We start from the raw sequence: 9,080 nt of genomic DNA, 5'->3' as shown, positions 1-9,080 counted from the left end.
CCTCCTCCGCCGCCGCCGCCCGCCGCCCCGCGGCACCGCCATGATCGTGGAGAGCAGCCGGGACGCGGCGCCCGATGGCGGCGACGGCGGCGGCGCCCTCAGCAGCCCCATCAACCTCGCCTACTTCTACGGGGCCTCGCCCCACTCCAGCGAGGGCAGCTGCTCGCCGGCGCACTCCGCCCCGGGCTCGCCGGGCTCCGACTCGGACCTCTCGGTGAGCAGCCGCGGCGGCGGCCGGAGGGACCCCCGGGGCGGCGCCCGCCCCGCGCTGCAAGGTACGGCGTGCCCCGGCGGCGGTGGTCCCGGCCCCCTGCGCCCGGGGGGAGGGCGCGAAGCCGCGGTTCCCGCGGCGTCCCCACCGGGACGGTCGCGGGCCGTTTTGGGCTTGGAAGCCCCCCGAAGCGGGGAAGAGCGGGAGCCCGGCGTCGGGCAGCAGCGTTTCGCCGGCGCCGGGCTGCTCCCAGCCTTGCGGGAGCGGGCGGGGGGTTCCCCGGGTGAGGAGGGAGCCGCACGCCCCTGAGACGGCGGAGCAGGAGCAGGTGCGGGCCGGGGGGGGAGACGTCGCCTGGGCTCGTCTCCGCTAAACCGGGCGTTCAGGTTGTTTTCCGGAAGCCTTCCCGCTCTCGCTTAAATTTTTTTCTTTTCCCCTTCTCTTCTAAGTGGCAACGGGGTCAGCGGCTTAAATTGGGGTTTTGTTTTCGTTTCTCAACAGTTGAACAGCACATGGGGGGAGGGAAGCAGCACAGAGGCCCTTTCCAGGGGGTCCGTGTGAAGAATTCCGTGAAGGAGCTCCTGCTGCACTTCAGGAGCAGCAAACAGATGTCCTCGGGCTCCGCCGCGGAGGAAGGCAAGGTAACCCGCATTTTTCAGCACTGACATAACCGCCTTTAATGGGTACTGAAGCTGGCAAAAAAAGGCGTGCGATAACGCTGGCAGTGAGCTTGCTGCTTTATCTGATGGGGATGGAGGCAGTGTTTTTCCTTTTCAAGACGTAATGGAAGAGCAGAGCTGGGAAGAAATTAGTGAGAAGGCTTACTGGGGGAGAAGGAGGCACTTGAAAATGTTCTTACTGAGCTTGATTCTCTACAGGGAGTTTGGATAAAGATGCGTTTGTGTTACGAAACCACAGAAACTCCCTGTTAACTCGAATGAGGTCATTCATTGTAGGAGTTGGGGAATCTTCTCAGAAGAGAATCCTTTCTTATGCTGTTGTGCTCCTCCGTGCAGAGCGCACAGTATAAAGGCAGACCCCTCCAGTCTGAAAAGATAGAAACAGAAAAAAATATAGGAGATTCTGGGAAGATTAAAGGGGATTTTTCTGGGTTTAGAATAGGCTTTCTGAGCGTCTCTTTGTGAGCTTCCTAGACAAATGTTGTCACAGGAAAATTTTTGCATAGAAGAGTTCACGGAGTTGAAGTAGTATAAAATTGGCTGGCTTATTTATGTTAAAAAAAAAAATAATCCTCAGACCTCAGTAAGGAACAGTGTCTTGCTCTAGATTTTCTTGACTTTTGTGGTATTGTAACAAATAGCTTAAAAAGCCTTAAGAAAAATGGTGGTTTTCATTTAAGTTCTATAAAAGTCTTTCCATTTTCTAACCTTAATTAAAAGCAATTAAATTAGGGTTAGACAATCATGTACTAGAATTATTCTAAGGTATATTGTATGTTTACAGAAGCAAGTCGCTGCTGCTTTCTTCTTGGTTTTGTGTTTTTTTTTTCCTGAAATAACATTATAATAATGGAATAATATGGATTTTTCTCAAAAGGCACAAGGAGGATTGGTGAACTACGAGCAGTACACAGGTAAAAAAGCCTGCCCCCCTTTTTTTTTTAAATACCCTGCAATAAGATTTTAAAAGTGGATTGTAAGAGTAACCTCCAAATAAATTCTAAATTTTTTTTTCTTTTCAGCAGAGCTGAAGAGCATACTAGGTCACAGTGGCAAAAGAAAGGCTCCTGAGCTCCTTTCTGATGGACCTTCTTTCAAACGCCAAGCTAATGTTCACCCACACCTCCTGGTAAGCTTGTAGTAACTTTTTCCATGCCTTTATTTTTCAGTTTGCTTTGTGTGGTCATAAACTACCAGGTACAGCTATACCTGTAACACTCTGGGGCTTGTTTTGATTTTTCTTTTTTTTTTTTTCTCCTGACAGACACCACCCCAGACACCAACTTCTATGGATAACATGGAGGAGACTCATAAAAACGACCTAAAGCACGACAGCAGTTCTGATCTGCTTCAGAACATCATAAACATCAAGAACGAGTCAAGCCCTGTTTCTCTGAACACGGTGCAGGTTAGCTGGTTGCACAATGTCTCCAGTCACAGCTCACCTGGCGAGCAGTACCAGGACAGCCCGGGAACACAGGCTTTCTCCCCGTCCCAGAAGTACCAAGCATTCCAAGATCACACTTCCCAGCATGTGCTTGATCCACCGCAGCATTACCAGTTCCCTCCATCCCAGAACCAAGATTTGTCGCAGAGCTATCCTTCAGACGCCTCCCTGGAGTACAGGCCGTTTGCTGCCAACGACCAGTCTCCTGGCTACCAGCAGAATACATTTGAGAGCCATGAACTGCAGTACTGCCCGCCGCAGAGCTTCTCCTCCCTCTTGAATGACTCTGAAGGCTCGGAGAGCATCTCTGCTCCCCTCCAGCCGCTGCCCAGTGCCCACCCACAGGCTGATGTCGGCTCCCACGCTCCGAACTTCAGCTTGCTTTCCAGTAACATCTGTGGTAGTCTGGAGCGCAGTGTCTCTTTGGCTACTTTGAATGTCTCTCTACCTGACCAAAACATCGCCAGAAGCACGGCGCAGCTGGGCAAGTCATTTTTTCAATGGCAAGTGGAGCAGGAGGAAAACAAACTGGCTAACATCTCTCAAGAGCAGTTCCTTGCAAAAGACTCGGATGGAGACACGTGAGTGCTGTTTGTCTCGGTGTTTCTGACATGGAAGGGTGGGAAGCGTTTCTGTTTGGCTTTTGGTGGACCATGGGGTTGTAATGGGAGCAGTTCATTAGCAGTGTTTGTGTCATGAGTGCAGTAGTTCTGCTGATCAAGTGAAAGGTGTGGTCTTGCTCATGGGCTGTGATGCACAGAGTTGCAGCACACTGAGTGATAAGGTGTTTGTATTGTCTAATTTCAGGGACTTATCATTAGACTTTTATCTAGTAAATGGGGAGAAAAAGATTGTAGTTTAGATGCTTTAAATTGCCCTGGGAAGAAGGTACCTGTGTTCCTGTCTTAGTCATGCAGAGGAGGTCTGAAGCTGGCAGCGTAACACCCCTCCTATATGTTTGGATCTGTAATGACTTGAGCCCTAGTTTGTATGGTGGCGTAACTCTGTGTTTCACCTCTTTCCTGCAGCTTCCTTCACATTGCTGTTGCGCAGGGCCGACGAGCACTCTCCTACGTTCTTGCAAGGAAGATGGCTGCCCTGCACATGCTGGATATTAAAGAGCACAATGGCCAGGTGAGGTTCTCAAAATCTTTGCACCTGCTTTGTGCACCTGAGTGCTTCTGCGTGCCTGGACCTTGAGGAAGATGTAGTGAAATGCTTATTTAATATTAACCCTGAGATTCAGCCTGCATGCTAATATTAACCTTGAGCTATTAATACTTCTTGGGATCACCTTGAGCTGGTAAAACTATGTGCTCTGCTTCATTTGTCCTGGCTTCCTGGTATTCATAATCGCTGCTTAAATAATACCAGGTAGCTAGGCTTTTTATTTGTTTTAGTTGGTCTTTCCTGTTAGAGATCAGGTGACTAATAGTTTAAATTTTCTTCTCGATGTTTGCAGAGTGCTTTCCAGGTTGCTGTGGCTGCCAATCAGCATCTCATTGTGCAGGACTTGGTTAGCTTGGGGGCTCAAGTCAACACCACAGACTGCTGGGGTAGGACGCCGTTGCATGTTTGCGCTGAGAAGGGGCATGCCCAGGTCCTTCAGGTAAGAACCAGGCAGGCATAGCTCTGCCCTGACTGTTAACGCTTACACTTTGTATTAGTTGTCTTGGGAAACCCTGAAAACACCACTCCTCTCTTTATCTTTCTCTCTGTGTAGCCTTGGGAGTATGTCTCAGGGCTCCACAGTAATGGCTTAAAGTAAGACTGAATTTCACATGAAGGTTCTCACCAATGTTTTAGAGTAATTTGGTGGAATCCTCTAGTCTATGAAAACAATAAATAAGTCTCTTCTTAATGCCATTATTTATTGCAACTTTGTTGCAGTAAGACTGTATACAAGCTTGAGGAAGTAATATGTGGTTTGGATAAGACCTAAATGCATACCTGTTCCCACTTTTGTAGGCAATTCAAAAGGGAGCCATGGGAAGCAATCAGTATGTGGACCTTGAGGCAACAAACTATGATGGTGAGTAGTTGAGTTTATAATTTACAGAGTTACTGGATGTTACAGCGTTTTATAGTTGCTGATGTGAATGTTATCCTGGGTTGAGAAGCAATAAAATGGAGCATGTCTTTGCCAGGTTGAAATTTACAATTACAATTGAAATTACATTACAATTGGCATATCTGCCAGATAAAAACATGGTTAGTATCTGCCTGTCGGGACCTCTTTCCTCTTACATGTGATTGCTGTGTTTGGCATGGAGGGTGTAGGTAGTAATTGGCTATTGCTCAAAACATTTGAGTGCTAGCAAGACGTTGGTGGATACAGAAGCCAGAATCTTTGGCACCGGAGAGCTGTTTTAATTGAACCTCTTTTCCATGTAACAGCTCTTTCTAATGTACATTTTGTAAAAAAATATATTAGAAATTAATTCTTTCATTATCTGTTGGCTGAGAGCTCACAGTAGGTTGCTACTTAATTCCTTTGGTAATGGACAACCTAAATCTCAAGCCACTCAGGAGCAGTCACTGTCACTTATGAGTATGGAACTGTCCCTGGGCTTCTTGGGGGTAGAAGCGCCTTTATCCATCCTTTGAAACAAGCAGCCAGTCAGTACTTCTGTATTGTATTTGTTTATTAATGATGGGTTTTTTTCTGCTGTTAAGGTTTGACGGCATTGCACTGTGCTGTTCTGGCTCATAATGCTGTGCTGCATGAACTGCAAAACAGTCAGCCGCCTCACTCCCCTGAAGTCCAGGAGCTTCTGCTGAGAAACAAGAGCCTGGTAGAAACCATCAAGACTCTGATACAAATGGGAGCCTCTGTTGAAGCGAAAGTAAGTAAAATTACTTTGTCTGAAGTGCCAGATGCAGAGAGAATGTGGAAGCAGAACATGTCCCTTTCTCCCATGCCACATTTCAGCTTTATTACAAAGGAAGTAGACTAATTTGAAAGCTTCCCTACAGCTTAATGTACCCAAGTGGAATGGGAATGTTGCATTTATTCAGAGCAAGGTATTATCAATGCAAATAAACCCTGGGGAAAGAGGGAGGTGACAGTCTAATTTTTGGATTAAGAATGATGCTATGCTGGCTGCAGTTAGTTGTCTCTTAAAAGTAAGAATATGTTTGAAGCAGTCTGAGGTATCTGTAGTAATAGGGTGCTGATGATACCTTGTTCTTGAACTGCGAATTTTAATTAAGAACTGCTTACCTGTCCAGTTTAGGTCTATGCTGGGCCAGACCATTACTTGATATAACATTTGATATTTTGGCTGTGTAAGCTTACTGCCAAATGAGATCTGGTCCATTGTTCATTAGATATATTAAAATATATATTGAGATTGACTTTTAGTGAATTGTAGTCCAAATAAGTTCGTTCAACACTCTGCAGTTACTTTGCGTTCTGCTTTACTTGTCTGTATGTTCACTTTGGATAAGTGAAGCACCTGCAAGGAAGACTAACAGTTTCTTTTTTGACAGGATCGTAAAAGTGGTCGCTCAGCTTTACATTTGGCAGCAGAAGAAGCAAACCTGGAGCTCATTCGTCTCTTTTTGGAGCTGCCCAACTGCCTCTCTTTTGTTAACGCAAAGGTACAGTGATTTTTCTGGAATGCAGATATAATTTTGGATGTGCACATGTGTGGCACCGCGAGTGTCCTGAGAATCATGCCCCTGCCTTTCCTTCACGGAGTTACTTTGTCTTCTCCAGGCTTACAATGGCAACACTGCACTCCATGTGGCTGCCAGCCTGCAGTATCGTGTGAGTCAGTTGGATGCTGTGCGCTTGCTAATGCGAAAAGGAGCTGATCCAAGTGCCAGAAACTTGGAGAATGAGCAGCCAGTTCATCTGGTTCCTGATGGCCTTGTGGGAGAACAGGTAAAAAAACCAAACCACTCTCTCCTCTGCTCCCATCTGTCCCTGTTTACACAAAAGCCATATAACTCTCCAAAAGTTTCTTTGGGGTTTTGAGTTGCAGCTTTTAAGGAAAAGATTTAGCAAATGCCATTTTATTCAGGGATCTTTGGTTTTAATGTCAGGATCAGGCAGAATACACAAAGACCTGAAATTATAGGTTTCACTTGTAGCTTTTTTCCATCTCAAAAGCTTTTTCCTGTCAAGATAGGTTTTTTCCTTTGTAACCTTGCAACCTACTGGAGGTAATATGCTTTCTCTTGTTCATCTCAGTATGGCCTGAGATCATGCTTTTGTTGGTCTTGTCATAATTAGTAATGGCAGTTCTTAGGCCTGAATAACAGATGAAGAAAACCCCCTTTTCCTAGGAGCTATACAAATACATGATGAAAGAGGTGACTCGACCTAAGAAGCTAATAACTTAAGCAACTGAGTAATTCTGTTGCCTTTCATTGGTTCAAATGCTGTAAAATTGGATCAATTCTGGTGTAACTGAGCTCAGAACCTAGGCTCAGATAAATGAGGAATGCAGAACCGGGGTCTAGGGTTTGATTTTTTTTTTTTCAGATTATCACTCACTTTAGGATGATGAATACTAATGTTTTTGTCTTTCTTCTTTTCTCTTCTCCAGATAAGACGTATCCTAAAAGGGAAGGCGATTCAGCAGAGAGTGTCGCCATTTTAAGCTCCATGTTTCTTGGAGTTCAGCAACTCACACTCACTGTCAGTCAGGCAGTCCTAATGTATCTGTAAATAGACCATTTGCCTGGTGTGGGCAAATGTTAGTTGTTTCTATGAAACAAAAGTATTTTGTTCACTATCATATAGTGGGTTATATAAGAGTTAAAAAAAAACCCCAAAAACAAACCCCAAACCCAACAATCAAATTCCTCTGAGCAAACGGGAATGTTTTCATTCCCAAGAATGTGGAACACTTGCCTGGATACCTGGATTTCATAGCTACGGCAAGACTGATTGTATTTAAACAGCCATACAGACAACTTCTGGACAAGGACAGTTCTACACGAAATCTTTTATTTAGAAAGGCTGATACATGTCAACAGTGCAGAGTTGTTTTTTTGTTGTTGTTGTGTTTTTAATAACACTTAAGTGCAAGAGAAATCAAATATTTTTGAAGTTGAACATTAATTTATGTAACTGTAGCTTTCTTCCAGTATCTTGTGCAGGATTGTATATAGTCACTGGCATTATTGTACAGCTGTATAGTTCTAAAAATCTATTGATTGCTTGGGGAATGAACTGAAGAAACAAGTTCCTTGATCTTGAACTTGCAAATTGCATATAGAGTTTTAATACTATACTGGTGAAAATCAGGTAAATTCTGTTGTTTTGAAAGACTGAAGACCGGAAGTACAGTTAAGGTAGATTGTCCCTAGCACTGATTTGTGCATGCTTTTGGAATTGTTGATAGAACATGAAAAGCCATGCTTCTTTAGGGGACTGTATCAGTTTTTCTCATGCCCAGTAGAGGTTTTTCTTTTGACGGGCAGTAGACTGAGGGAGAAGGATCATGACTTCTATCGTGTGTATATAACTTTGTTGGACTTTAAGGAATATGATCCTAATTCAGTGAAAGTATTTAGCATGTACTTAACTGTTGATGCATGCTGAAATCTCTCCATGTTAATTACAATACTTCAATACCTGTAAGCCCCACTAGTGTTGGTAGGACTTAAGCACATGCATAAGTAGTTTGCTGAATTGGACTCTAGTTAATTCTAGAGACTTAGTGTTTTTCACCTCCTAAGCAGAGTTAGTCCATTTATGGTTTTACCTTATAGGTATAGTGGCTAGCCAAGTAATATTTGAAGTTAACGTTTTTCTATTTTTTAATAATTGTGGTTATTAATGCAAAATGTATACTGATGATGCTGTATACTTGTGTTCTGTTGGAGAAAACTTCCTCCTCCTATCACTTTCTGAATGATCCACGCTGAGCTGTAATCCAGTAATATGTTCTCTGTGTGGTCTTTGCTCTTAAACTGTTTTTGCATCACATGCAATTCTGTGCCATAACTGTTTAGTTAGTCTGATTGTGCTGTTTTGACACAGTATGTCTTGTAGACAAGCTAAGTGAAAAAATCTGATATGTGGAGGCCTAGTTGCGATGTATTTCTTGAAGGTTCTCATGTAACCTGTGTTCGAATAAACATGCTAATTAAATTTTGGTGGTTACTGTCTGTGATACAAATAATGATGATGAAATCAAGCTTGAGATAAAACTGATTTAGCACGGTAATACTGTGAGGCTGGTGAAGATCGTTTGTTATGGATGAAATGAAGTCTTCATCCTGCTGTTTATGCTTTTTCTTGTTTGATGCTGGTTTTGGAGCTGGCGCTTGGGTGTTCTGGGTCATGCACCATGCAGTTTTATTGCGTGTGTGTTTAGTAGATGTGCCCCAAATAGAGTTAATAGTCACCAGGCTGTTGAAATAGCAGGTTGTCACCTGAACACTTGTCCCTGTGTACTTGAAACAACGATAGCAGTTCTGACAATGTCATGTTTTCCCCATGACTTCCTTGCCTTGGTCCTCAATTCTTACAGCTCAGGTACAAGCAGTCACCTCAGTGCAGGTGGAAGCGTGCATGAGCAAATGAGGCTATACACATGGGGAAAGACTGTCCTTGCTCCACAAATACAAAGATGGGCTCTGAGCTGGCCATGACCTTTCAGGAGGAAGAACTGGCATCACAGACTGTCCTTGCTGAGCGCTGAGCTGGTGAGATGGCAACAGTCAAGAAGTGGATGAAGCATTAGGATCTGTAGGAAAGGAACTGAAGAAAACCAAGAGTGCT

The 9,080-nt window shown here is 44.3% G+C and overlaps 1 protein-coding gene across 2 annotated transcripts in view; it reads left to right on the top strand.

The window, feature by feature from the left end:
- The window catches only part of NFKBIZ (nuclear factor of kappa light polypeptide gene enhancer in B-cells inhibitor, zeta), a 16,187-nt gene extending 9,079 nt beyond the window's left edge, over positions 1-7,108 (top strand). Inside the window, exons 1-12 of one of the 2 annotated variants that reach the window (XM_010567327.1) lie at positions 179-275; positions 713-852; positions 1,769-1,805; positions 1,917-2,020; positions 2,156-2,919; positions 3,367-3,472; positions 3,801-3,947; positions 4,307-4,370; positions 5,015-5,184; positions 5,831-5,941; positions 6,060-6,227; positions 6,895-7,108. In XM_010567327.1, coding sequence (XP_010565629.1) covers positions 724-852; positions 1,769-1,805; positions 1,917-2,020; positions 2,156-2,919; positions 3,367-3,472; positions 3,801-3,947; positions 4,307-4,370; positions 5,015-5,184; positions 5,831-5,941; positions 6,060-6,227; positions 6,895-6,948 — 1,854 coding nt within the window. In that variant the 5' untranslated portion in view covers positions 179-275; positions 713-723 and the 3' untranslated portion in view covers positions 6,949-7,108. Of the gene's footprint in view, positions 1-178; positions 276-712; positions 853-1,768; positions 1,806-1,913; positions 2,021-2,155; positions 2,920-3,366; positions 3,473-3,800; positions 3,948-4,306; positions 4,371-5,014; positions 5,185-5,830; positions 5,942-6,059; positions 6,228-6,894 lie in introns of those variants that run through there. The other variant, XM_010567326.1, reaches the window with a different exon arrangement.
- The last annotated feature ends 1,972 nt before the right edge of the window (positions 7,109-9,080 follow it).

This window comes from Haliaeetus leucocephalus, unplaced genomic scaffold (genome assembly GCF_000737465.1).
Source record: "Haliaeetus leucocephalus isolate CR32 unplaced genomic scaffold, Haliaeetus_leucocephalus-4.0 Scaffold228, whole genome shotgun sequence".
Lineage (NCBI taxonomy): Eukaryota > Metazoa > Chordata > Aves > Accipitriformes > Accipitridae > Haliaeetus > Haliaeetus leucocephalus.
Note: the sequence above shows the minus strand (reverse complement) of the source record. Positions and strands in the feature narration are given on the sequence as shown.